Here is a 27703-nt window from a genome sequence, read left to right as displayed (position 1 = left end):
TGGGTTTTGGGGTGCCTCCATTACAGCCAGTGCGGGTGTGAACATTTGGTACAGGTCTCTATCTGGACAGATTTCTTTGGTAATTGCGCAGACTTACTGTGTCCCGGTCCCCCTGGGTCTCCATGCACCCTGGTATCCTTTCATCCCTAGCGCCCTGGAGTCTCTCACACGGAATGAGTGCCCTCTCCACCGTGGCTGCCTCTTTCACTCCACCTCACCCGGTGGACCCCAGCAAGTCCTGGACCACAGCTGACCCCGCCATTAGAGCTCTCTAATCACACACTCTGTCGAGTGGTTCTGCGGCGAGCCGGGATCTGGCACTTAGACCCAAGCCTCCAAGGCTGCTGAGGCTCCCGGTCCGCGCGCCCGCCCCGCCCAGCTCCCCTCCGCTAGCCCGGGTCTGCACACAGTAGGCGCCCAGGCAGCAGCGGAAGCGTCGATTGTTGTTGGAGGCGCCGGGAAGGCGGCAGAGCCGGGCCAGGCGGCTGTGGTGGAGCCCACAGGTGGCTCTGCAGGAGTTTTCGGGTTGGTAGCAGCCCACCGAGCCTCGGGGTCCGGAATACCAGGAAATGCGCAGGCCGGGCGGCGGCGGGGCCCGGCTCCGGCGAGGGGCGGGGCGGGGCGGGGCCTGGGAGGGGGCGGGGAGGGGGCGGGGCCCGGCCCGGTAAAGAGGAGCGTGGCTGGCGGCCGGCAGCAGGGGCCACGGGGAAGCGGACCTGCCGCCGGGCCAGCGGAGACCCAGCGGCCTTCGACGGAGGGAGCAGCGCCGGGCGCACGCTTGGCACCATGACCCAGACGCTCGCCTTCGACAAGCCCAAAGTGAGCGCGGGCTCCGGGTTCGGGTCCGGCTGCCGGTCTGTCCCGGGGTTTAGGGGGCTCCAGCCGCAGGCGTCCTCACCCCACACGCACCGGGGCTCCTGCGGGCGCTTTCTTCCCCGGGCTCAGGTCTCAGCTCGCCTCGGGGCTGTTCAGTGAGCGACAGTGAGGCAGGGAGCGTCCAGAACCCGCAGGCGTCCCTGACCGGCCTCGGGTTCTGCTTCTGCCCCTGACTGGTCTCAGCCTCGCTGTCCGCCAAATGCGCGCTGGTGTCGCAGCGCTGAGCAGCCGTGTGAGCCTGGGCAGGGCTTGGCGTCTCTGAATCTCCGCGGTCTGAGGTCTGAGGTCTCCGTCTGCGGGCGCCTAGCTTTGAGCCAGGGCGTACTGAGCGCTCCATGAACGAAGCAGCGCTCTGCTTTCTCCGCGCCAAGGGGCCCCGGGTTGTGGATGCGCCCGTGGGATGAACGGGGAGCCAAGCCAGGAAGGGGAGGGAGGCGAGCACGGCGCGCCCCTCCCCACGGGGCCAAGCGGGTGACGAACCTGGGCTTCGAGCCGCAGTAGGATTTACTCGGGGCCAAGACACGGCCACTGGCCCCAAGGGAGAGCCCATGGTCTCTCCGCCGGCCAGCTGTGGAGTCCTGGCGGAGTCTTGGGAACGGCGGAGTCAGGGTGGGTCCAGGTCCACATGGCCTGCTTTGCAGCCCTCGCAGATTGTGTACAGGGAGGGGCGGGGCCCAGGAGTCCGCCAAGCCCGGCGGTTCAGCCAATAGGGTGTTGACACTAGGGGGCCAGGGGACCAAGTCAACTGCAGCTGGTCTCAACTTATGGGAGGGAGGATGGCAGATAGCACAGAAGTTTTAGTGAGAATTGTGGGGGGAGAAGGCAGGAGCAGAGTGGACCCCACTATTGATGCCCCCACCACAGAGAAAATGCTCTGCTACTCCCTGTTGGAAGTACGGAGTGCCAGGACAGTCCTCCTGCCCCAACCCAAGCCTCCTGCACGTCTTGTCTGGAAGTCCCTGACCATCATTGCTGCTCATTAGTGCCTCTTGCCTTTGAAGGCATTTATTTGTTTGTTTGTTTTAAAATTTTTTTAAATATTTTACTTATTTATATGTGATGCTGAGGATCGAATTCAGTGCCTCCCACGTGCTAGGCAAGTGCTCTACCCCAGACCTGAAGGCATTTTTTTTTTAATTAAAAAAAAAATTATACTTTAGATTCCCCTGCCTTGGAGCTGGGAACCACCATACCCTGATGCTAATCTAGGCAATAGGTGAAGCCTCTTGATTGGGTGTGAGGTGGGAGTTATGGAACCAACAATGGGTTACACTTCTATAGCGTTAGCTGTGCAACAGTTTGATTCTAGTCATACTTTTATATCAGCCCCATAGGGGAGGCCCGCATGCTGTGGTTCAACCTTCTGGGTCCTTGTCCAGTCTTCTCATCTGCTTCATGCTGGCAGGTCATTTCTTCCCTCTGAGCCTCAGTTTCCATTCCTGGGGAATAGGGCAGCATTTGCTTTCATGGGAGTCTGGATGCTTGAGAGTAAAGATGGCACGTCACCTGCCATGTCTGAGATGTGACAAATCTTGTATCATTGAGCTGGCAGGAGGACTGGGAAGGAGCTGCTGTGTCTGGGCCTTCCTGTGGGTGATCCGATAATAAGTATGACTACTAGTTATCACAGCAGAAATTTACTGAGGACTGGTTTTTTTCTGTGCCAGGCACTGGCCTCAACACAGTAACTACAAGAATTTATTGGATCCTGGCAATGACCCTATGAGGCAGCCAAGCTCATCTCCATTTACAGGCGAAGAACAGGCACAGTGAACTTAAGTAGGTGCAAGATCATACAACTAGGAATAGCTGAGTTGAGGTCTGAGACCAGGGAAGGTGGCTTTGGAATTCTGTGCCCCTAACCGCCTGTCCTGAGCTCCCTCTGTGGGGGCCCTGGGGATGGAGGTGCTGGTACCCAGGTGCAGGCCTCTGGGACAGGCGCATTTGCTGGGTTCTTCAGCTTCTCAAGCCTGCCTCTTCCTGGGGCCCAGGACCTGACCAGTTATAAGAGGGCAGCATGGGTGGTACTTTTCAAACTTCCATGTGCACCAAATCGCCTGGGTTTGAATGTTCGACTGTTTGGGCTCTGGTTGAGGAGCTCTGCCTCTGGTCCACAGACATCTTTAAGGAGCAAGGCCCTAGAACACGGAGAGCCTGTTTGGATTGTCATTCCAACAAATGCTTCCCGAGAACTTTTTGGGCACTGGAAAAGGAGGAAAGAGGATAGATGTATGACCCTTATCACTCTTTGTCCATCAAAGCAGGGCTGGAAAATCCTGTGGTCCTCAGGTGTTCTTTGTCCTGGAGGGCAGGGCTGGCCACACACCCATTTTTGTAATTATAACAATGACTGTCCTTGGAGTGGCCCTGGGTACCCTTTGGCAGTTTTTCTCAGAATCCTGGATGACCCAACAAAGCACATGTCTTCATCCCCATTTACAGATGAAGAAGCTGAGACCTAGGAAGGTGAAGGGACTTGCTACACAAAATCTGAGCACCTTGAAACTGTAGGCTTGGGTGTGAAGTGGCCAGGGCGGGGGAGGGGCTGTTTCAGTCCTCTGTTCCCCATGCAGAGGGGATTTTTCATTCATGCACTTGAATGCCTACCCTGTACCAGGCACTGTTCTAACTGCTTTGCATATGTTAACGTGTTTCAGGCTCACACAGCCTTGCAGTTGTGGAAACTGACTCAGAGAGCGGAAGGAGCTTGCCAAAGTCACACAGCCGTAAAGCAGCAAAGCTAGATTTGAACCCAGATGGACCTAAAACTCAAGCGAATGCTATTAACTCTTTTGCTACGTTGTCACTCCCACTTTGTTGAGGGGTGGAGGAAGGACGGAGGGTGTGGGCAGAGGATTTAGAATCAGGGTGGCAACTTGGCCTTGCGCTTCAGATAGACCAGAGTTGAATCCCTGCCTCACCACTTAGCAGCTGCAACTCCTCAGGTAGGCAAGTCCTGAACCTCAACTTCTTCTTCTGTAAAATGGATTGAAAAATACCAATGTCCTGCTGGGCTTGGGAGCACGTACCTATAATCCAGCTACTCAGGAGGCCAAGGCAGGAGGACCACAAGTTTGAGGACAGCCTGGACAACTTAGTTGATCCCCAATACCCAAAACCAAAAAACAAAACGACAAAAGCAAACAGAGAGACAAAAAAAATCCATGACACAAATGTCTTGGGATTCTTGGGGAAAACCAAGGTGCTGGTGTTTCTTCTACAGTGACTGGCAGGTATTGGCAGGCCCTAGGTGTGTCCACCCTATCTGGGAACTGCAATTGGGGATTGCATGGACTCTGGAAAACCTCCCCATCTGCAGAGTGGCCCTCCTTTATGTTTCCCTGTGACAGAGCCTCTTACTCTCACCTGGGTTCTCAGTGCCTTTCACTAGCCAGAGCCACCTGTCAAAACAAAAAGTCCCCCAAGGCAGCCTGCCTTACTATGGGGGGTAGTTGCTAGGAGTGGAATGAAGGAGATTGGGTTTCATTGAAGCCTTTCGTTTGACAGAAAAGGACAAGGACCAGAGAGGGGAATTGGTCTGTGTGTACAGAGGGAGGCAAGGAGGCCAGTCAGCCTCCTGCTTTCACACCCAACCTCAGCATGGGGTGGGAAAGCTGTGAGCTGAGAGGGCCTTGTCCTCAGAGGGGGAAGGTAACAGTACAGTATGACCTTGGACCACAGTGGTATGGGGGAGCCCAGAGTGAAGTTTGATGCTGTATTTACTCATGGCATTGGGGGAGGTTCACACTCACCCCTAAGTGCACCGAGGGCCCAGAACAGCAGTGCCATAGTGGTTCTGGTGCCCAGGGAGGTTGAACAGCACAGAATTTGAACTTGAGCCGTAAACTGTGCTGGGGTTGCCCAGGTCTGAGTCCTGATCTCCCACTCGTTAGTGAGGGGAACTTGAACAAACCTCTCCACTGTGCCTCCGTTTCCCCTGTAAGATGGGAATTTTACCTACACCCATCTCACGAACACCAAGCACAGGTCTGGCCCAGCCTGGACACCAGTGATGGCCGCTGTTGATCAGTATCATCATCATCAGCAGCAGCAGCAGTAGGAAGGTTGAGAATTGTCCTGACTGACTTCCCAGGTCCATCCAGCCCTTGCCGTGCACGGTGCAGGGGGCTTGTTGCAGCAGTGAAAACTTCTGGGTTTAGGGTCAAACAGATTTCCAGCTGTGGTATTCGTTAGTCTATTAGTTAGACACTCATTAGTCTTTGTTAATCTTTCCACAGCTCAGTCTGGTCACCTATAAAGTGGGAATAACTGGGCCATTGCTAGGCTGTGACCCCATGTGGTTTCCCTTAGGCAGAAAGCACATCTTGCCATCTGGGAAATCTCTGGGAAGGCTCACAGCAGCAACAGAGGACTGGGCGGACCCCAAGGAACTGCTGGGCCAGCCCCTTCCACTCTATCTTGCAGCTACAGAAGCCCAGATTGGGCTGAGCATGAAGGGCTTCCTGGAGGAGGTGGGCCTGAAACAGTATGTGGGCTCTACAAGTCACGTGAGAGACCATGGGGGCACAAGGCACTGACCCATGGCACCACCCAGCTCATTTCGAAGAACAGTCAGGAAGGGAGGGCTCATGGCTGGCAGTGGGCACCTGCGGCTTATCTGGGTGCTGGCTGCAGTGCTGAGGGCCCCAAGGCTGGTCAGGCCCTGTCTGGATTCTCTGCCAGGCCTGAGGGGGGAAGTCAGTCCTTCCTTACAGCAGAGAGAGAACCCAGCATTGCTGAGGTGGCGGGGGGAGAGAAGAAGGCGATCGTGGTCATCTGAGCCTGTTTCGCAGTGCCAGGTGCTGTGCTAGCACTGGGGGTACAGCAGGGTCTGGGGACCTCAGAGCCGGGGAGAAGCCATCCTTTGGTTTGCCTGTGAGGTGGCCCATCCTGCTGGCCCTGTGGTTGGTTGTTGAAGGCATGGGAGTATCTGGGTGAGGGGTCCGAGGCCTGGGTCCTTCTGGCTCTGCCATCAACAGCTGGTGACCTAGGGTGATGCAGGGTGGGAATACTCCTCCCTGGGTCTCACCTGGCTGGCTGACATCTCTTGAGACAGGACTTAGTTGCCCATTGTAAATATCTGTTGGCAACGGAGACCACTTCACTCTGAGCTGAGGTGCTCTGACGGATGCTGGGCCAACTGTGGTGAGTGCAGAGGAGGGAGCGTGAGATTGCTCTCCAGAGAGGTCAGGAGGCCGGCACAGGCTTGGTAGGAGGGGCTGAGGCCTTGCACAGGACTCCAGCTTAGTGGAAGGACTTGGGTTCCAACCTTGCTCTACCATCATCCATCAGTGTGACCCTGGGAAGGTCACTGTGCCTGTCGGAGCTGAGCTTGGCAAGTCCGTTTCCACATCTGCACTGAGGGCTAATGGTGTGCACCTTGCCTAGGGGTCAGTATTAAATGAGATAAAGGGGCTGATAATCATAGGTAGCTGCTGTCGCCATTATTGTTGCCATATCGTTCCGGAGGCCAGGCCCACAGAGGCAGTACAGGGCAGCAGAGTGGTTAGAAGCTCAAAGACCAGACCTGGGGGTCTGTTCAGGACACACTTCCTACCCTGCTCCCCACTTCCTGTGTGATTTTCTTCACCTTACCGCCCTCCGCTCCAGGTCACTGTACTCTGAGTTCAGAAAGGTCAGGTCAGGCTGCGCTGTGCTGCTCTGTGGAAGAAACATCCCAGATCTGAGCGGCCTGGACAACACGCACAAACCCCGTTCCCGCTCATGTGCGTGCGGTGGTCACTCAGGGCCAGACGGCAGGCGATCACCATGCTAAACATTGCCAGTTGCTGCACCAGAGTGAAGAGGGAGTCCTGGCGGGTCTTGCATTGGCGTTTAAATGCTTTTCCTCGAAGTAATCTCCAGATCCCTCATGCCACCCACAAGGGGGCCAACGGTGCCACTTCCCTTATTCACTTCCTGAGTGACTGGCTCTGAGAGGCTCTGAGGAAATAGCCCAACTCCCCGTGGCCATGGGAGCCCAATCTGGGTGGTCCTGCCCTGTAGCGTCCCCTGTCTCACCCCCTTCTCTGAGCCTGAGCTGTAGTTCCTCCATACACCCCGTTTTTTCTTGCTGCTTGGAGTTTGCACATGCTGTTCCCTGTGCCTGGAACGTTCTTCCTGCCGCCCTCCCGACTCCTGACCCTCCTAGCTCGGTCCCTTCATCCTGCAGTGTATTTCAGCTCAAGGCCTGCTTCCCTGGGAGGCCACTGCTGGCCTCCAGCTGGGCCAACTCCTTGGTTTGTTGCTGCCCTTTTAGGACTATGTTTGTGTTTCCTAAGGGGTCGTCTTGGTTTGAGACTGTACCTTTATCCATGTGACATTTGCCTGACACCTGTCCCCTTTACTAGGTGGCATGTGCCACAGGATCCCCTCCCCCAGCCTCATTGCTCAGCAGCCTCTCACAGCTCTTCTCTCTCAGCCTCCATCATCCCCACCAACGTTTAAACGTGGCCAAGTTCAAAGGAAACAAACTCCTCTTGAACCCACATGCACTTCCTGCCTGCTCCCCGGCCATTTGTTTTCCATGCAGGGATAAAATTTATGAAAGAATAGTCAGAAGTTTCTCCCCTTTCTTACTTCCTTTCCTCCCCACCCCTTTTTTAGTATGGATTCTGCCCCTACTTGGGCCTCTGCAGTGATTCTCTAGGGCACTAATTCTTAACTTTGCATGATTAAAAAAGGGGGTAGATCTTTCAAAAAAGGAAATAGTAGGGCTGGGGTGTAGCTCAGGGTACAGCACTTAATGTAGCAGGCAGGAGGCCGGGGTTCAGTCTGCTGCTGAACCTTTTGTTCACAAACAATCAAAACTAAACAAAACACATGCACGCACACACGCACGCATGCCAGTGCCTGAACCCACTCCTAGGATCTTGATGTAATTGATCTGGCACGGGAGCCAGAGCATTTGTGATTTTCTAAAGCTCCGGTGATGGCTCCTAATGGATTGAGAACTACTCCAGTGTCCCCAGTGCCTATGTTCTTAGACCAGGGGCATCTTCTGCCCTCCTGCCCTCGACTTGGCAAGGCCTAGCTTTATGAGTTTCCTGTGGTTTGTGTAACAAATTACAACATACCAGGTGGCTTAAAAACCACGGAAATTTATTCCCTTGACGTTCTGGAGGCCAGAAGTCCACAATTAGGGTGCCAGTGGGGCCACTCTGCCTGAAGGCTCCAGGTGGGGGGTGGTCCCATTCTCTGTTCCAGCCTCTGGCAGCCCCAGGTGTCCTTGGCTTGTGCATGCGCGGCACTGGTCTCTGGCTCTTGGTCACAGTGCTGCTTCCTGTGGTGTGCATATCTCTGCCTCTGTTACAGGACACAAGGTTGTTCTCAGGGCTCTCCAGGTTATCCAGAATGAGCACTTTCTCTCAAGGTGTTTGATAGTCACATCTTCTGCTGTATGAGGTCATGTTTTACAGGTTCCGGGGACTGGACTGTAGACAGCTTTTGGGGAACCAGCATCAAGAGCCCACTATGCTGACCTGGTGGGCACTGCCCTCCTGAACGTCTGATGGCCCTCCTGCTTCTGTAGCCCCTCTGCCCTCAGCGGGGCCTCCCTGACCCAGCCCTGGAATGCTGGTGATTGAAGGCCTGGGCCTAGGCCTGAGCCTCTCCTCCCTTAGCGTGCTGTCCCTGGGTGAGCCCATTCAAGACCATTACTGCAGGTGCCCTCTCCCACCTGGGTGTCAGGGTGCCTCCAGACCCTGGTGTTTCTCGGTCTGTGAGACAGCTGTGTAACCTAGAGCAGGTGACCTCCCCTCTCTGAGCCTCTGCTTTCTCAAATGTCTTAAGGTGGCTCCAGCTGAACATAGTTGGGACCAAACCAGCCATGCCACTCTCTCTAAGTCCCCATCCCTGTCCCCCCTTAGGATCTGATTCTCTTCTAGGGCTTTCTGCCTCAGGCGATGGGAATCACCTCACCCAAGCCTACCTGGAGGTATCTGCTACCTTGGACAGCTTTTTCTCCCCGTTTTCCCCTGTCCACCTCATGACCTGCATCCAAGCCTCCGTCTTCGTCTAACCTTCCGCAGCCTCCCTTGCCCTCTCCCTCTGTCCAGCCTCATGCCCTGCATGGCATCTCCACAGCCTCAGGAGAAAGCACAACTCCCTGCGGCTGCAGGGCCCACCCAGGTGGTCCTGCCCTGCAGCATCCCCTTTCCCAGGACCCCCCCGTCTCTGAACCTGAGCCTCTGTATACCCCATTTTCTCTTGTTCCATCTGCCCAGAATGTCCTTCCTGCCTCCCTCCCCAGTGCCCTGCCTAATTTACCTGCTTTCCCCGGGAGGCCACCTCTGGTCTCCAGCTGGGCTAAGCTCTTTGGTTCATGGCTCTTTTGTAGGATTTATGTTTGTGTTTCTGAAGGGTCATCTTGGTTTGAGACTGTACATTTATCCACATGACATTGGCTTGACACCTCTGTCCCTTGCTGTGACATAGGAACGTGACTTCCTCCCTTTGGCTTACGTCTGCACCCCTCACCCAGCAGTGCTGCATGATTTTGATTGGTGGATTGATTTTTCTGTTCTGAGCACTCTGAGGTCCTGCCCATAGGAGTTTTGGCATCTCTGATCCCTGCCAGTCCTGTGGGCCCCAGCTAAGTATCCTCTGCAAGAGCCAGCTCCCGAGTTGCTGTTCTTCATAACCAAGGAAGCTAACTTTCTCATCTGGGCCTCCAAGTTCCGGAGATGGTCCCTTCCTGGTGGAGATATCCGTGGGAATTCTTTGATTCTTCTCTGACCTGGAGTAGGCAAAGTCTCCCAGCACCTGCTGTGCCTCTTACAGCTCATAGTGAACACCCTTGTTGAGAGGCAGGGGCAGTTCCCCTCCGGCCATACCTGTGTACATACACTGTCTTAAAAATCCTTACAATTTTTCTTAGACAAGGGGGTATCATATCAACCCATTGTTTTTGGGTTGAGAAAACTGAGCCTCAGGAGATATCAAGCATCTTGTCTGAGGTCACACAGCCAGAGAAGGGGCCGCGCTGGGAGTAAAGCCAGATGGGTGGTCTCCAAGCCTCTGCCAGTAGTCTCTGCTTTGTGTAAGAGGAGGTTGGGCCCGTGGGGGATGATCACCGAGACCACCAGGTATCCAGTACCCTAGCTGGAGTGCTAGAAAGATCTGTGCTGCTGAATATCAATTCCTGACAAGCTAGGCCTGCCACTGCTAGCATGTCCACAACCCGGAGCCTGATTTTTTAAATGTGTTACAGATACTGTGGTGTCTGTAGTCTGTCATCAGTCCTCTCTGCTGAACTTGGATTTGGTTTAGTGAGGTGGCTGAGAGCAGGGGCTGTCTGAGTGAAGGCTGGGGCTCAGGAGTTCCCTTGGGACCCCCTGGCCTGGTCGTTAAGAGCACAAGCTGGGGAATTGGGCTTGGGTGTTAGGACCCGGGCTCTGCCATCGCCTGGCTGTGGTTGAGAACAAGCTCAGGGTTGGGTCCCTGTTGGCATCACTTGCTTGCCATGTGCCTCGGACAGAAATTTAACCTCTCTGAACCTCAGTGTCCTCAACTGTGAAAGAGATAACAGTTGAACCCACCCCACAGGTGAGGATTAAACAAAAGTGAGTTTAGTGAAGCACCTGTGCTGAGTGTCCAGGGAGTGGTGGCCAGAGGTCCTCATGGTGGATGTTAACAACCCCCGAAAGGTCCTCCAGGCACCCAAGGGTGTTCCTCTCTCTCTTCCCTCTGCTCCTTGCAGGTGGAACTGCATGTCCACCTCGATGGAGCCATCAAGCCTGAAACCATCTTATACTACGGCAGGTAAGTCCGTGGTCAGGAGCTGCCCTCCCCTGGGGTTGAGGGAGTCCACAGCTCCTCGGAACCCCCTAGAGAAATCCAGGGTACTGCTTCTTCTGGGATCCCTGTGGGAATCAAATCAGCCCACGGGCAGAAGAAGGTGGTTTGTGGGGACATTTCCTCCCTGTGCCCCTGGCCTCTGTGGGTTGAGGTCAGCAAGGGCCTCCTTCTGGAGTGCCTCCCACCGCTCTCGGTGTCCTTTACTTGTTCGTTTTCCACTCACTGTTTGGAGCTGGAAGGACTCAGCTCTCCCCCACAATCTTCAGAAGTTCAGCTCTGGAGGCAAACTTGAACATCTGTCCTGCGAGCCGCATCCTCTCAGGTGTGCGGGCTGGGCCCCTCAGGAGAGAACTAGTTGTCCTTGAGAGTTTGTCCACCTCCCCAAGACAGTCCTGATAAGCATGTTCCCCCCACCTCAGTGCACTTCCAGCGACCTCTGCCCCCAGAGGCTGCTGGCGTGTTTTAGCTGTGACAGGAGCAGACAGGAATCGAGGGTGCAGTGCGTGCTCCTCAGTGCCCCACTTCACAGGTGAGGACACAGCTTGGCAGGTGCATAGCTTACCTGGTAAGCCCAGGGCAGAGGTTTGAGCAGGGAGCCAGCCCCAGCCCCGCCCTCCGCCATTACACATGCAGCTGGAGGTTTTGGTGAGGTAACCATGGAAACCCACTTAGCTCAGGGCCTGCTGCACATCAACAGCCCAGATGATCCTGTATTAATTAGCACCTCCTGGCTCCGCAAGTAGGGTGGGTGTCAGCCTTATCTCTGCCTGTCCCTTGCCCACGTGGTGCTGCCAACTAGCACCACAGGGCCCCAGTGAGGTCCTCAGGATGGGATGATGGGATGGAATCTAATCACAGCACTGCTAAGGGGCCATTGTCACTCATTAGCGGAAGCCTGAAGGCCAGAGTGACCAGGGTAGGGTGGTGGGGAAAGGGAGGGAGCCACCAGGATGGTGGCTGCTCTGATTTCCCTCTTCTTCTGCCACCTCTGTGGGCCCTGGAGGGTGGGTGGGCAGGTGCCAGCTGTGTTGGGCCTGGAGTCGGCAAGCAGGGACCTGAACATGGGTGTCGAGCTGGGAGGGGACAAGGGGAGCCACTGGCCTGTGGCCCTCCAGACCCAAGCAGTGGCGTCTCTGTCTGGTGACTCCTCCTTTCTTCTTCCTTCAGCTCCGGGGATCCCACCTTCTCCAGGGCCTCTCTTACCTCTCCTCAGTCTCTGCGCCACCCTGTCGGCTTTCTCCAAAGCATACTCTGAACCTGGCCACTCTCTCCTCCTGTCGCTGCCCTGCTCTGAGTCCCCACTCGCCCTCCCTTGATCCTGGAATGGCCCTCCGACTGTGCACAGATGCCACCCCATCTCCTGGGCAGGGCCACCGTCAGAGCCATTGTCTTCACACAGTCTTACAACTCGTCCCCCCGCAGGCTCTGCAGGGTCCAGTGACTGGGCCTGGACTTATGAAGGAAGGTGACCTTGGGGCAAGCTGGCCAGTAGTGGGAGACTCAACTTAGGGGTTATCAGTGGGTACCATGCATCTGTCCTCTGTATACCAGGACTGCAACAGGGTCACCTTGTCCCCTAGAGTAAGGAGCCAAAGCAGGCTGAGTGGCAGGCTGGTGGGCACCAGAGTAACCTTGGTGGTGCCTACTAGACCCCCACCGGGGACTGAGGCTACCAGATAGGAAGGGGCATATTCACAGGGGTTTGGGGAACATGCAGTTATGTAGGAAAACACTTAAAAAAATTTGTTTTCAGCGCTGGGGATGGAGCCCAGGGATTGACACGTGCTAGGCAAACGCTCTACCACTGAGCCACCTCCCCAGCCCCTGAATGTCCCTTAAAAAAAAAAAAAATTCTTGTTTCAAGGATGCAGCATCTTCTCATCTCCTTGAGGATGGCCCCTCTGGATTTTTAAGTTCTCTTCTCTGCATTGTTTCCTGAGTGCCTTTTGTCTGCTCTTGTTTTGTTCTGTCGGAAGCATTTCTTTGGCTGTCCCTTTTACTTAAAAGGGGGAAACTGAGGCCCAGGAGGACCCCCTGTGTAGGGGTCCAGTTGGGATGAGGGGGCGGAGGCAGGAGCACGTGCAGGAGGAGGCCACTCTGAGCTGGCACCAGCTTCCTGTGACCCCAGGGGAGGCAGGGACACTAATGGGTGAAGGGAGGCTCTGAGGGGACTCTCAGCAGGTTGCTAAGTCCAGTGCGAGCCAGGAGCTGGGGAAGGGTGGGAGGGAGCAGTGCGCTGGAAGACCAGCTCAGGGCCCTCCCACCCGGGAGCCCCCATCACCGCTGCCAGCATGCTAGACCAGCAGGCTGCTCCGGCGTGCCAGCCCGGAGGAGGGGGAAGTCCTGCCCCAGCTTCTGCCCCGGGCATTGTGAGGCTGTGGTTCTTGCCCCTGATAACCCCTGACTGGGCAGCAACCAGCTGGCCCTGGCTACTCCTGGGGCTTGGGAAGAAGTTCTGGGCTTGTCCTGGCACTTGCCTGTCTGCAGATGCCGGCCCACCAGGGATGTGGAGGGTGTGTGACAAAGAGACTTCAACCCCTGCTGGTCCCTCTTGAGATCTGCTGCTTGTCCTGGCTGAGGGCCAGAAGGTCTGGGAGGAATTCCAGTCCTGGTTCTATGGGGCTGAACCTCCGTTTTTCCAGCCACCCGAGGGGAGGTGTTGGATGGAGAGTCCTGGGTTTCCTGCCAGCCCCACCCCCAGGCTTCCACCCGCCCCGTCAGGCCTGGCCGGATCCTGTCCTGGCTGGTCTACCCTCAGTCTTGTTCTCAGGAAGCGAGGCATCGCCCTCCCGGCTGACACGGCAGAGGAGCTGCAGAACATCATTGGCATGGACAAGCCGCAGTCGCTGCCTGACTTCTTGACCAAGTTTGAGTACTACATGCCTGCTATCGCGTGAGTGAGCCCAACCCGCGGGACCCGGGGCCGTGGGCACCTGTGCCCCAGCCTCTGGGAATCACAGCAGGTCCTCTTGAACACACCTCTCCAATGTCTTTGGGCCTCCGTTGGCCCTTCTGAAAAGTAGATGTAGCGAATGGGAATGCCTTCAATGTCTGCAGAGAAGGGGCAGAATAGGGGAGTTAAGGACGCTAATCCTAATCTCAGACTCTAGGGGGGAGTGACACAGCATGGGGCAGTTACCCTCTCTGGGCCTCAGTTTGCCTATCTGTATAATAGGACTGGCATTTGGAAGGGACCCAGCACTATCCTCAGGATAGCCTTCTCACTTGAAAGACTGGAAGATAATTACTGCCTCTGTAGACAGCAGGCGCTGGTGCCTGTATATTATAGCTCTTGTTTTTTGTTTTTGTTTTAGCATAACTGGGGATAGAACCCAGAGGCACTCTACCCTTTTTTATTTTGAGTCAGGGTCTTGCTAAATTGCCCAGGCTGACCTTGAACTTGTGATTTTCCTGTATCAGTCTCCTGAGTAGCTGGGATCATGGCATGTGCCACTGTGCCTGGCTTGCTTCCATTTTTAATAGCAGAACGTCTCTTAGACTTAGAAGAGTATAATACAGGGATAGTTTATAGAAGTGGATTTGGCTTTTTAAGTTGTCAGTAGTCCTGCCAGGTAAACATGACCCTCGTTTGCAGAGCTCTGTGCAGGGCGGTGAAGGAACTCACCAGGGCCACAGAACTGGCCAGAGTGAAGCTACCTTCTCACCCTGGTCATGCCACGGCAGGCCAGAGTCCAGCTTAGCGCTCAGTGCTGCAGGACTTGGGGGGCAAGATGACAGGGCGTGGGAGTCTAGGGAGGCTTCCCAGAGGAGGAAGGGTCGTGGGCTGAGAGGGTAGAGGCCTGGCACATCAGGCAGGGGATAGATCTGAGGAAGAATTGCAGGATGGGCCACAGAGGAGGGTGTGCAAGGCGGCCAGAGGCCACAGCTGGTGAGAGGCAAGGTGGAGGTGAGCCCAGGCTGCTGACTCCTTCCGGAAGCCTCTGGGCTCAGCCTAGAAGGCACTGCTGCCCTTGTCCATGGCCTGGTGAGCAGACATGTAGGGACATGTGTTGCCCCTCCCCACAAATAACCCATGCCGAATGCACAGGTGGACAGGCGGAGCTCCGGCCACACTGTGGTGGCTCGTGAGGGCCCAGCACCTCCCACACCACCAGGGCAGCTCCCATCTCACTAGGCAGAAGAGGCCCAGCTCCCTGGAGGTTCCCGTTGGGCAGACCCTTAGATGTCACCAGATGTCCAGAGCTGCACGTTCGCTGAAAGTCTGCCCTCCCTGCCTCCGTGCCACCACCACAGACAACAGATAGAGAGCCCTGTCTGGACCCAGGGAATCAGGTCCAGAGAAGACCTAGGGTCAGCAGCAAGCGTAGCATGAATCCAGGGCCTCTGTCCCTCAGCTCAGGGCTTTGTGTGTTGAGGGGAGGGCTGGCTTCTGGGGTGTGGGGTCAGGGAAGGGGTTCGAGGCTCCTTTTTGCCTCTCAGTGAGTGGGTGGGGACATTATTAAGCCCTGAAAAGGGTCCAGAAGTGGGCATGGGAGAGTGCCAGAGAGAGGTCCCATTGACCTTCTACTCCTAAGCCGGTTCCCTGCCCCAGCTCCCTGTCTCCTGGGTCCTTTGGAGTAAAAGCCGAGGACCCTTGTCAGGAGCACAGGGCCCAGCATGCGCTTGGCCCTTGCCTTGTGACCCTCACCCTTGCCACATCGCCCGCTCACTCCGCTCCTGTCCTCGGACACCAGTGCACTGTGACCTGGCTCTTCTGCCCTGCTGGTCCCTCTGTCTAGATGCTGTTCTCACAAGGGGCTCACTTTCTCACTTCCTCCACATCATGGCTCTGATGTCCCTTTCTCAGCGAGGCCTTCCCTGACCACAGAACTGAGAGTCACAGTGGCCTTTCCTGCTTTCTTGGTGTCTGTAGAGCTGGCCACCGTGGGGCCTACTGCGCATCACGCACTGGCTGGCTGGCCTCTTGCTGGTGGTGGGCTCGTGGGGCAGGGATCTCCCCTTCTGCCTGCGGCACACCCAGTGCCTAGGACCTTGTGGCCACAGTGCTGGAGCTCAACACCCTCTTGGGGAACGACTGAGTCCCACAGCTCTGGGGAGGTGCGGGCGGCCAGGGGTGTGCGGTCGGGTGAGACCCTCTCCCCTGGGGCAGGGCTGAGGCCCTGGTCTGTCCCCAGAGGACCCAGCTTCCTGCCTCCCCATCCTGAAGGCAGAACACTTCGGGCCCTGGCCTCCCCTCATAACCCTTCTGCTGGCAGTCTTTGTGGTGGAAACTTCCAGATAGGCACCATTCACTGGTGTTTGGTCAATGCTCACGGGTAGATTTATGCCTCATTTCTGGAGCCAGTACTCAGTAGAAAGAATCAAAATACTTTTAGCATTGCGTGCTCTGCTCCAAGCACAGAACTAGGTGAATCTATGATGTTTAGCTCATCTATCCTCATGATAACTTCTGCTGTGTCAGAGAGGGCTACTAACCCAGAGTTCAGCCGATAAGTCCGTGACCAGTTCTCAGCACCCCCATCCTAGGGCCCCTCTGGATTCAGGCATCTGAGTCCTTTCTCTTCCCTGGCGGTCTCACATCCATCATTACACATGCTCCCCAGCTGAAGGATCACAGCAGTAACAAGACAGATGAAGGGGTCCTTGCTTCATGGAGACTAGATTCTAGTAGGCGAGACAGGAATGGCTACTAAAAGCACCGTGGTAAATAATCTCAAGTGTGATGAGGGCGTGGAAGAAAGAAAGGCCGGGGAGGGGTGGAGATTGATGGAGGACCCTCCTATAAGCAGGCGGCCAGGGAAGGCCTCTCAGGCCGGGAGGCCGTAGAGGAGGGAAGCTGGGATTGTAGGATGGGCCTCTGGCAGAGGGAACTGCTGCCCAAAGGCCTGAGGTAGAAATGACCACGCTTGACTGTCCTTGGCCAGAAAGGAGATCTGGGGGCCTAGGGAATGGCTGAGAAGCAAGATGCTGGGGAGCCTGGCAAGGGCCCGGGTGTGCCTGTGGGCTGGGCATGAGTTTGAAGTTCACTCCGTGGGACGGAAAGCCATCAGGGCTGGAGGAGAGGAGCAATGTGCTTTGGCTTCCTTTTTGTTTTTGTGGTGCCAAGTAGCGAACCCAGGGCCTCAGGGAACGCTAGGTAGGTGCTCCATCCCTGAGCTGCAGCCCGGGTTCCATTTTTAAAACCTTGCTCCAGATGCTGTGTGGAGAGTGGAGTGCAGGCCAAGCATGCAGACGGGCCAGCCCGAGGCCATGTGGGAAGCCAGGGTGGGGGAGGGGTGGGCGCGTGGCTTGAGGTAGAGCTTCGAGTCTAGGATCCTACCCAGGCAACGCCCAGAGCTTGAGGCTGGGGATGAGGGACTGGGGGCCAGAAAGGGTTGGGGACAGCCTCGTTTGCTCCTGGAGCTCCCAAGGGGCTGATCCCCAACCCCTTTCTTCCCTTCTCAGAGGCTCCAGAGAGGCCATCAAAAGAATCGCCTATGAGTTTGTCGAGATGAAGGCCAAAGAGGGCGTGGCGTACGTGGAGGTGCGCTACAGCCCGCACCTGCTGGCCAACTCCAAAGTGGAACCCATCCCCTGGAACCAGGCCGAGTGAGTGACAGCCCTGGAGGGAGCTGTGCCGAGGGTGTGGCTGGGTGACCAACCTGAGACCAGAGGGGCCGACCACTGGGCACTCCTGACTTTGATCTTGACCTTGATCCATGGCCTCATGAAGATGGGCTTCACTTGGCCATAGAGAAAAGGTTCCCCCTCACCTGGAGGTTGGTGATTTACCCTGGACAGAAGCATTGGCTGCATCTCACGCCCGGAGCTCTGGACACAGGCCTGCTGTCGGGGAAGGCTGACCTTAGCCAGCAGTTTCTAAGGGTCCTGTTCAACCCCCTAGTAGGAGTGAGCCTGGCCTGTTCCTTCCCCCCGTGGATCTTAAAGTGACATCAGGAAGTCCCCTTGCCCCAGCCTCAGAGCCTCAATTCTGACCCCCATTTCCGGCACCAATCACTAGGGCGAGCTCTCTCTCCACCCAGAGGTGTGGAGGGGTGGTTGGCACCCCCACACTGGGATCTAGAAGTGCCCAGTGCTCTAAGGAAGCTGGAAGGGGTGCTGGGCTCAGGGTCATTGCTGTGCCTTTCCTCAGAGGAAGTGGGCAGTGGGGGCTAGCCCAGGCCTTCCCTTTGCCTCAGGCCATCGCTACTCCTCTCCACACAGAGGGGACCTCACCCCAGATGAGGTGGTGGACATAGTGGGCCAGGGCCTGAAGGAGGGGGAGCAAGCCTTCGGGGTCAAGGTGCGGTCCATCCTGTGCTGCATGCGCCACCAGCCCAGTGAGTACCATCAGCACCTGCCCCGCTGCCCACCCGGTCCTGGCCCAACCTTCGGCCTGGCTGTGGGGCTGTGCTTGGCCTCCTCTGTGCCCCTCCCCATGGCATTCCCCGAGCGCATCAGCAGGGGCCGGGAGCTCCTGAAGGCACCAGAGGCCTCTTAGGCTGGCTCCGAACTTCCTGGTGACAACTTCCTCCCTGGGAAGGACCTTGACAGCTACATGATCCACAGGAAGCTCAAAACCAAAGGAGCCCGAACAATTCAAATAACCAGCCCTTGAGACCACCAGGGTCCCTTGAGACCCTGTGGGCCCGGCCTCATCCTGTCCAGGCCACAGAACCCCGGCGTGGGCCTGATTCTTGGGACTGCTGAGAGGATGCCTCTGTCACCGAGCCTGAGCAAATCTGCAGGGCTTTGGTTTCATGGGGCAGAGCTCCACTGTGTGACCTTGGGCAAGTCACGTCACCTCCCTGGACCTCAGTTACATGTCACGAGAGGATTGTGCTCGCCTCACCCCTCCGCCCTAAGGACCTGTGGGAACAGGGCCAAGGGTCGGTGCCACTACAGGGCCCGCCTGGACAGCGATTCACATGCCTTGTCTCTGGCCCTTGCAGCAGCTCCGAGGTGGGACTACCATGGTTTATTCCCATCTTACAGCTGGGGAAACTGAGGCAGGGAATGGTGAAGCCTCTTGGTCCCTCAGTGAGGAAGGCACAAAGTCCCAGTTTGAATCCAGAACCACGTGGTTCCAAAGCTGTGTTCATTCATTCTTTGTAAACACATCCTAACGACAATGGGCTAAGGGTGCTGCAGGCTAAGGTACCGCATCCATTAGCAACATGCTCAGTACTACAGCGTGAGTTACACTGGAGATTCAATGTTAGGCTCCATTTCCTCGTCCTCTGATGGGGGTAAGCCCACCTTGGGACCGTGATTGGAACAGCTCAGACCCCATCCTCAGTACTTATACATGGCCTTGCAAAGCCTCGCCTTGTCCCTGTATAGAGGTGGTGGTTTCCCTCTGGGAAGGGAGGAGTCTGAGGTGCTGGGCAGATCAATTTGACAAAGTCCATGTGGTTAAGACTCAGCAACCAGGATTTGAGACGAGACACTGGAATCTTTGTCCTGTGCCGGCCTCCGATGGGGGTGGAGGACAGCTAGGAGGGCCGGGGAGTCCCACTGCACCATGCTGCTGATGGAGCCCTGGCGGGCGTCTCGCCGCAGACTGGTCCCGTGAAGTGGTGGAGCTGTGTAAGAAGTACCAGCAGCATACTGTGGTGGCCATCGACCTGGCTGGTGATGAGACCATCAAAGGAAGCAGCCTCTTCCCGGGGCACATGGAGGCCTACGAGGTGGGCCTGAGGAAGGGGAGGCTGGCCCTGGGTGAGCTTGTAGGAAGAACTCATGCAGATGGGGAGTGGGGCCTGCCGAGTCCCTGCGTGTGTCTTGGCTGGGCTGGGGGTTATTGGGTTTAAAGAAATGGCCTATATAGCATCCAAGTCCTGTGTTCAAACTGCATCTGCCTGTGGTTGGCTGTGTGTCTTTGGGACAAGACTGTCTCTTCTCTGGGTCTGTTTCCTTGGTTCTACACTTGCTGGTTGGCCTCGGTCCTGCTGCTTAGTTCTCCTCAGCTCGTTCCCCTGGGTAAGGCGGATATTATAACACGAATAACATCAGATGGTGTGCACAAACCTGTCACGGTTCCCGAAAGTGACTGCGGAAGAACCCAGAGCTACCAGCACTTAGATGGTGACGGGGGAGTCAAGACCAGGCTGCCCAGTGCTGTAGGAGCAGCCCCACCTGGCCGTGGGACAGTTCAACCTGCCTGTCCTCAGACCCTGAGTGTGGCAAAGCCTGGGCTCATGGGCAGCCCCTGACCAGGCCCTTCCCTTTCCAGGAGGCGGTGAGGAGCGGCATCCACCGCACGGTCCATGCCGGGGAGGTGGGCTCTGCAGAGGTGGTGCGAGAGGTGAGAGCCACTGGCCCTGGCGTGGCCCTCGTTCCCGGCCTCCTTTCCACCCTGTCCCTACTTAGCGCCCCCTAACCCCCACAGGCTGTGGACACTCTCAAGACTGAGAGGCTGGGCCACGGCTACCACACCCTGGACGACCAGGCCCTCTACAGCAGGCTGCGGCAGGAAAACATGCACTTTGAGGTGAAGGGGCCGGCGAGTGGGGGAACTGGCCCCGGCTGTCTCATCCGCTCCTGGACAGAGCACTTGAAAGCCAGGAGGGTCCCGGGAGCTGGGGAGAGGCGAGCCAGCAGGGGCGGCCAGTGGGTGTTCAAGGGCTGGGTGTGGAGGGTTTGTGGGACTCGGCCACAAGAAGGCCTGTGCTGCCCCAGCAAGAGTGGTGACCCTGGCCGCCACTGGTGCAGGGAGAGGGTGGCACAGTCTGAGGCTGCCTGCCAGCCACACACCTGCTCTCGCAGGTCTGCCCCTGGTCTAGCTACCTCACAGGCGCCTGGAAGCCGGAGACGGAGCATGCGGTCATTCGGTGAGATCTGGTCCCGGGGGCCCATTTGATTTTGTTCCCGGGAAGCCAGGGATGGGAAGGAAATGCAGGGCCTGGGTACTGGCCACGCTGCGGGATCCCTTTGGGAAGCGGCATGGCTGTCCTCACCTCACACGTGAGGAGCCTGGAGCTCAGGTGCTAGAACTGACTGAGGTCACCCGCTGCCCTCTGGCGCAGCCAGTCATGGACACCGCAACCTCGAGGGACACAGCCATGCTCTTCTTCCTGGGCCTCGAGGCTGTGCCTGCTCCTGGGGCCTCCTTTGTTCCACTTTCCCGCGCTCTCAGGCCAAGGCCCTTCTGTCCTGTGACTGAGCACTGGGACCTGGCGTCAGGCCTTGGGAGAGCCACGCTGCTTTCCCCTGAGGCAGAATGAGGACAGCTTGGAGTGACGGTGGCAGCCAGTGCTGGGCTGCCAGCCCGCTTAAGTGAAGGGAAGGACTGGTGATGACGAGGGGTCCTCAGCTGGCCTTAGGAGTCTGAGGACCCCGGCGGAGGTTTTTGGAGGCATGTGGGCAGACAGCCCATGGGCTGCAAAGGCTCAGGAGCCATCTGCACAGACACGGTGGCTAAAAGGGAAGCGAAGACACCAGGAGATGGTGGAGCCAGAGGCCGAGGAGAGAACCCAGGACAGGAACATTCCAGGGGCAGGGAGAAGACACAGGTAGACGGAAAACCGAAAGTGTCAGCAACATCTAGGGAAAGTGCCAAATTCTGCCACAAGTCAAGTAAGGGACAGTTAGGAAAACTCACATTCAACAAAACAGGGGTCAGGGATCCTGCCAAGAAGTTTCCATGGTGTGCTGGGAGAGTTCGATGGAGCGGGACTGAGGAATGATTGGGGTAGGGTGCTAACGACAGCCCCCAAGCGTGGGTGTGGCAAGGAAGCCCAGTGGGGATGGTGGCTGCAGGGGCTGTTGCTTTCTCAGGGCCCCCAGCCCCCTCCCTCCCTACTCTCACGCCAGGCTCCTCCTCTGCCCGGCTCTGGACTGATGGGGTGCATTTGAGTCTTAAGTTGCTAGTTACGTGGCTTTGCACAAAGTCCCCTGAGCTCCGCAGTGTGTTTCCTACTCTGTCCCAGAATGTACTCCTTGAGGTCTAGGGCTGTGACAATCAGAGGGCACTGGGAACGAACACAGTGACTATTCACAGGAGTGAAGAGACTCCTCTCCCTCCTCCGCCCACAGGTTCAAGAATGACCAGGCCAACTATTCGCTCAACTCGGATGACCCGCTCATCTTCAAGTCCACCCTGGACACTGATTACCATATGACCAAACAGAACATGGGCTTCACCGAGGAGGAGTTTAAGCGACTGGTGAGTGGGTGTGAGCTGTCACCCTCGCCCTGGGATCCAGGGGTGTGTGAGGCCTGCAGCTCACGTCAGGGGCTTGGGACCCCCAGTGACTGGGAGTGAACCTGTCTATGGGAGTCCACCATAAGCCAAGCCTCGTGCCAGCTGCCTTCTGCAGAGGGGCACCTCGGTGCTGACTTCTTGGGTTTAGCCTCTGCTTGGGCTGAGCATCTTCCAAGATCCCTTTCCCCAGAAAGGTGGGCCTCGCTGTAAAAATGTGTTCCTATATCCCAGGCTGAGCCCTGGATCCTGGGGCACGATGCCATCACTGCCTCCAGGGGTCCTGGCCCCACATCCCAGTCATCTTCTCCAACTTTCTCCATATGTCCTTATCATGTAGTGCCACATTAAGAACACTGCTCTGGCCCTTGCTGCCATGTGACCTGGGACAAGTCCTCCCCTGAGCTTCCCGCCCGTGTTCCAAGGAGGATGTACTATCACTAGGTTGCCAAGGGTTCCCCTCTTTGCTGTCTGGTTCTATGTCACTCTGGCCCTTCTAGAACATCAATGCTGCAAAGTCCAGCTTCCTCCCAGAAGATGAGAAGAAGGAGCTCCTTGACCAGCTCTACAGAGCCTACAAGATGCTGCCAGCTGCTTCTGGTACGTTCCTGTCTGGGACATTGCTCTACCCTGGCTCCTACAGCTTTCTGTGTGACTTCTAGCAAGAGCCCTTCTCTCAAGCAGTACCAAGAACGGGCAGTGACCGCCTGGCTCCTGGGCCAGGGTGGTGACAGCTTCTCAGCAGATAGCTTTATTTTCTGAATAGCTGCTGTCTGGAGAGGCCAGCACAAGGGCAGAATGTGGAGGCCAGTCCCAAACTCCAGGGCAGCACAGGCTGCCTAAAGCCAAAGCCCAGGAGTTGGGCCGGGCCTTGGCTCCTTCTGCTCCCTCCTTCCCGTGGCATTGGCAAGGCATCGCCTGGCTCTCCCACAGAAGGGAGCTCCTCCTGGCTTTGGAGTTCTGAGTTCTGCAATGTCCAGGGACTGTGGGTTGCCTGACCCTTCTGCTTCTCTGACCTGGCCAGCAGGGCAGGACCCCTGAAGACGGCACGGCCCCTCCGAGCCCGCACCCTGTGGATGGAGTCTTCACAACTCTGGGATCAAGTGACACTCTTACCTGTATTCCTCCCAGGAAGACGAAGATTTTAAGAGCTACTGATACTCTTGAGTCTGTGTAAACACACAGACCTTGGCGTGGCCACATCTCTCCTGATTGTGCCCTGGCCAGGGACCAGGACCCTTGCCAATGGCATGGATGATTCTGAAACCCTCTCGCTAAGGCAGTACTTGCTGAGAATCTGGTGCTCAATAAAGCAGCTGGTGGCTGGTATCGCGCAGCCTGCAGTGTGTGCGCTGTGGGCTCAGGTGGATGACCTGGTGGTGGGAATGCAAGGAACCCTGGGACAAAGCAGCAGGGCCCAAGGGCCTCGTGGAGGCCTCGAATGGGAGGCTGGGGCATCCAGTGCAGGAGCCCAGGCTCTTCCCCCAGGGCACACGAGGCTCAGATGCTCCGGCTCTGGGCCCTTCTCTAGGTTTCAAGGGGAACCTGACTGTCAGGTTCTTAAAGCTGTGGATGGGGTAAGAGGGTGAGGTAGGGGAGGACTCATCAAAGGTCACCACCTGGGAGCGTGCTGGCTGCCAAGCGACTCCGACATCTTCTCAGTAGCTCACTCTGCAGGCCTGGGTGGCAAAGGAGCCCAGCTGGCTGCAGACCCCGGAAAACAAAGCCCAGCCCTGCTTTTGCTGTTTAAAGGAGAAAGAACCTGAAACCAGTCACACAAATCATCATTTATTTCCTGGGGTCTAAGTGTCACTTATCTTAATAAAAAGGGCAAAGAATTGCTCATTTAGTCTTGAGCCAAAATCTCTTCCCTAAAACCAGATCTGTGAAGCTCCACACGGGAAGCCCAGAGCTGCGTAGATGGTCAGTTGAGCTTAAAGTGGCTCCAAAAGTGTGCAGTGATTGTCAGCTCCCTTCCTCTCTGCTGAAAAAGGTCTGAAGTTTTTAAAAAGTTTAAAAGTATTTTTTACAAAAGGGGTAAGAAGATCTTGACCAAGAAGGCAGGGGGTGGACAGGAGGGGTTGCTGGGTGGGATACAGTCCCTGTCCAGGCCACCCATGAAAGAAGTGTGCCCACGTTGGCTGCTCCCAGATAGGCAGGGCCTAGCCCACGCCTAGTGCCAGCTGAATAAATAACACCCGTGGTTACAGCGTCTCCAGATGTGCCTGGGCTCAGAGAGGAGGGGGACGTGTGGAGCCCAGGAGGGCGGGCAGAGGGCTTTCCCAGAGTAGGGGCCACGGAGGCCTCTGAGGGGCCTCTCAGGCCGGCCTGTCTGGCCTGGGACATGGGCTCAGAGAAGAGGTTGGACAGTGCCAGGGTTCGTTCCGGAGGGGACGGCGGCTCTCAAGGTGAGGCAGTCCCGTCACTGCTTTCAGCTGGCTTGCCGGCCTCCTTGTCTGCAGCGCTGGCCTCCGCCTGGCCCTCTGACAAGGAGAGAAGGAAGAGTATTTTCTTGGGCACTTTTACACACATGGAAAGCACAGAAGGGGACCTGAAGGGCCGGCCAAGCTGACAACAGCGGCTAGCCTGTGGAGCAGGATGAGGTGGTGGTGGCCAAAGGGGACTTGGGCCTGCTCCGCGACATCTCACTTCTCACCTTGAAATGCATCACCAGTGGAATCAAGTCAGTTAGAGGCCAGGATTGTGGACCAGTGCTACGGGCTCGGGGCGAAAGGCCGCTGAGGGTGGATGCACATGCAGTTTCCCAGGGGTGAGCAGGGGCACGCTCGGCAAGCCGGAGACCTCCCGAAGGCACTGACCAGGCCGGCATCGGGCCTCAGGGGCCAAGGCACATCCTGGTGTGCATGACGCTGCTGGTGACCTCCAGCCCTCCCTCACCCCGTCCAGCCAGCAACCTGGGTGGGCTGGGGGTGGGGGCAGCAGCCGCCTGAGGGGCCACTTGCGGGGTGAAGTGGGTGGGAGCTGGGTCTCCTGACTCCCAGCGCTTCTGAGTCCCACTGCGGAAAGTGGGATGGGCAGGCCCCTCAGGCCCCCGTGACCACGTGCAGGTGAGAACACTCCGTTCACTCCCAGCCCCTCAGTCTCATGTCCCCCCGCAGGGCCCCTGGCATGTTAGGCAAGTCCTCCCCCACTAAGCTCCACCTCCAGCCCCAGCGATCCTCCGTGCCTTCGGTTGCCAGGTGCCTCCAAGCTCACTAAGGGCCTGTATGCAAATCTAGGCCTGCCAGACACACATCCCACTCAGGCTAAGCTCCACCTGTGACTAAGGAGACCCGCCACACTACTGAGTCCTGGGGTCTGCCGACTGCGGGCACGTCCCCACACAGGCCACGCCGCAAACTCTACCCTCCTAATGAGCAGTGTGCTCTAGAGTTCACGGGGCCACATGCCAACGTGACCTCATGGTGCCCTCACAGCAGCTCATTAGGCGCTGACTGTGTGGGCAGGTGGCTGTCTAGCTCTTGACCAGTTCTGACCTCTGCCCCAGGTTCCCTGCATCCTGCGACGGGACCTAACAAAGGACTGGCCCTTCAAGGCCCCTTTGCCTCCAGAGCCTGACCAACTAGACTGCACTTCGGGTGACATTTCTACCATGTGACACCTTATCTGGCCCTGAGCTTCCCGCCCTGGCAAGCGGGACTGTAAATCCCCCAGTGGTCTCTGCTCTGCTATTCCTTTGCTGTGGGACCTGACAAAGTTTGCCTGCTGACCTATAAAGCAAGGATAGTGCCACCTCCACTCAGACCACTGGGGCTATGGCTGTCCTTGGCCATCTGGCACCTGGGGGTGGGACTGGTTCGACCACTGGTTGCTTCCTCTGCGCCAGCCTGGGCACCCTGGCCAGGAGAAGGCTCTTCAGCACTTCCTGTTCACTAGCACCCTTGGCTTCCCTCAGGAGCAGCTTCAGAGCAGGACCAGAGACGCTCTCCATGGAGGGCAGGCAGTGGCTTCTCCATGCGGGCCTGCTGTCCCTCTTATCGTTAGGCAAGGTGAGGAAACATCCGTGCTCTCTGCGTAATACTAGGAAATACCAGGAGAGCCAGGAGGTCCGTCACAGCTGCTGCCTGGGTTGACACACGTGAGCAGGTCCAGACTCGAGAGCTGGGCAGCCAGGCCTTCGGCTCCCTCCCAGCCCTGGTGCACAGTAGCCTCCTGGAAGCTTTAAGCAGGGGAGGCTTGGTCCCAGCACGGGCCTGTTGGGTCAGAACCTCTCAGCAGCACTTGGAGCCCTGACCTCTGACTCCGTGAGCTGCTAGCCTGAGCTCAGTGCAGACCTGCCTGATGCTGCTGCTCACCGTAGGCCTCCTTAGGGGCCTTGGCAGCCCCGATTGCCTGGACTCCACTGTGAGTGCTTCATGTCCTTACACTGTTTTGCCCTGTCTCCTTCTCAAAGGCCAGCCACCCTGGTAGGCACATGTCATACACTTAGAGGACCCAGACACTTCGAGGAAACTGAGTCAGGCAGTGCAGAGCATGTTAGAAGGACCTGGTGCATGGAAGAGCAGCCGCAATGGCTGGAATGGGGGGCGGGGGGCAGAGGGAGACGAAATCTATCAGAGCTGAGGGGGAGGACACAGAAGCGTTTAGGGAGCCCCTGGCAACGTGCCCAGGATGACAGTTGAGCATACTGTCCATTCAGTTGGCAGTGAGCAGCTATTGAGTAAGCATGTCCCACGTGCTAACCACTGCCAGGCACAGAGGACACGCGACAGACATGCTGGAGCAGCTTGGTCCGGGTGTGTGTTGGGGGGTGGGAACTGTGGTACGGGATCTAAGGAGACTGGCCGGATGAGAGGGGCCTCCCTCTGAGGTGGACGTGGTCAGGCAAGGCCTCTCAGCAGAGCAGGTGTCTCCAAAATGGGAAGCAGCAGCAGGGGAGGAAGGAAGAACTAGACAGGGGAGCAGATGGGGCGGTTTTGAAAACGAGCAGTACAGCGCTCTGCTGGGATGACAGGCTGCCCGCAAGACAGGAAATGAGAACAGAGGCTGGAGAGGGGCACAGGGTGGCAGCTGAGGCGGTGTCCATACCTGGGTGAGGCGTCTGGGCTACACCATGAGGGAGAGCCGCAGACCTTCACCCAGGAGGCGGGGTGGGGGTCCAGGCCTCTCACTTGAGGTACAAAGACTTTCAACGTGCTAACTATATTAACTTACGGGTGACCCTGAGCAGGCCACCCAACTTCTCTGGGCCTTGGTTTGCTCAACTATAACATGAGAGTTGGGTTCCTGCCCACTGTTTTGTCCTTGTAGGTCACTTCTGGGCAGTAAGGACCAAGAACTCTACACTGGGGTTCTACAGAGCAAGGCCAGGTATGGCTGCCTCCCTGCCTCCCTGTTCCCACCCCTGCCCCTGCAGCCAGCAGGGGTCCTCCTGACCATCCTATTGCCCCAGGGAGGTGGGTGCAGACACCCAAAGCTCCAATGCCGTGTGGGAAGTGATGTGACAGACGTGATCTCGGCCTCAGGAGGTGCTATGGAAGCCTTTCTCACAGGAATGGGCCCTGGCCAGGGCAGGGGCCAGGGCAGGCTTCCCAGAAGGGCCCAGAGCAAACAGGTGGACCTAAGCCGAGCAGGGTTCTCTGGGAAGACGGAGGGAGAAGCAGAGGAGAGCAGTGTCCCAGGCCACATGTGAACGGTATATGTGACCTTTCCTCTGGGCTTCCTTGGCCTGTGGTTAAAGGCACCTGCTAAGTGCCAGACAGAACAGGCCCCTGCTGTCCCAGAGCTCGGACAACAAATGAGACCTTGCTGAGAGTTAGGAGTCACGTGGCCGGGGAGGGAGGCCTTAGCTGTCAGGGGAGCCTCTTAGAGCATCTGCCATCTGAGCCTGGACCCAAGCGTGGAGGACAGCAGCCCCGGCACCAG

The 27703-nt window shown here is 57.1% G+C and overlaps 2 protein-coding genes across 10 annotated transcripts in view; one reads left to right on the top strand and one right to left on the bottom strand.

Moving 5' to 3' along the window:
- Nucleotides 1–659: 659 nt before the first annotated feature.
- ADA (adenosine deaminase) lies at nt 660–23793 on the top strand. 2 transcript variants are annotated; one of them, XM_079126937.1, is made up of 12 exons: nt 660–819; nt 10577–10638; nt 13445–13567; nt 17080–17223; nt 17839–17954; nt 19177–19304; nt 19850–19921; nt 20006–20107; nt 20383–20447; nt 21652–21781; nt 22318–22417; nt 22842–23793. In XM_079126937.1, exons 1-12 carry the CDS (start codon nt 787–789, stop codon nt 22856–22858), a joined length of 1092 nt encoding a protein of 363 aa, XP_078983063.1. In that variant the 5' UTR covers nt 660–786; the 3' UTR covers nt 22859–23793. The 2 variants fall into 2 exon arrangements, with proteins under 2 accessions (XP_078983063.1, XP_078983062.1); XM_079126936.1 differs by lacking the exons at nt 660–819; nt 10577–10638 and having other exon boundaries at nt 11704–13567.
- PKIG (cAMP-dependent protein kinase inhibitor gamma) overlaps nt 23590–27703 on the bottom strand; it is a 90503-nt gene continuing 86389 nt past the window's right edge. For all 8 annotated transcript variants that reach the window (XM_079126953.1, XM_079126949.1, XM_079126947.1 and 5 more), the window contains one exon: nt 23590–24300. In XM_079126953.1, the coding sequence (XP_078983079.1) occupies nt 24221–24300 (80 nt within the window). In that variant the 3' untranslated portion in view covers nt 23590–24220. The remainder of the gene's footprint in view (nt 24301–27703) is intronic.

The sequence above is a fragment of the Sciurus vulgaris genome (genome assembly GCF_902686455.1).
Source record: "Sciurus vulgaris genome assembly, chromosome: 2".
Taxonomy (NCBI): Eukaryota; Metazoa; Chordata; class Mammalia; order Rodentia; family Sciuridae; genus Sciurus; species Sciurus vulgaris.
This window is presented reverse-complemented; position numbering and strand designations above follow the sequence as displayed.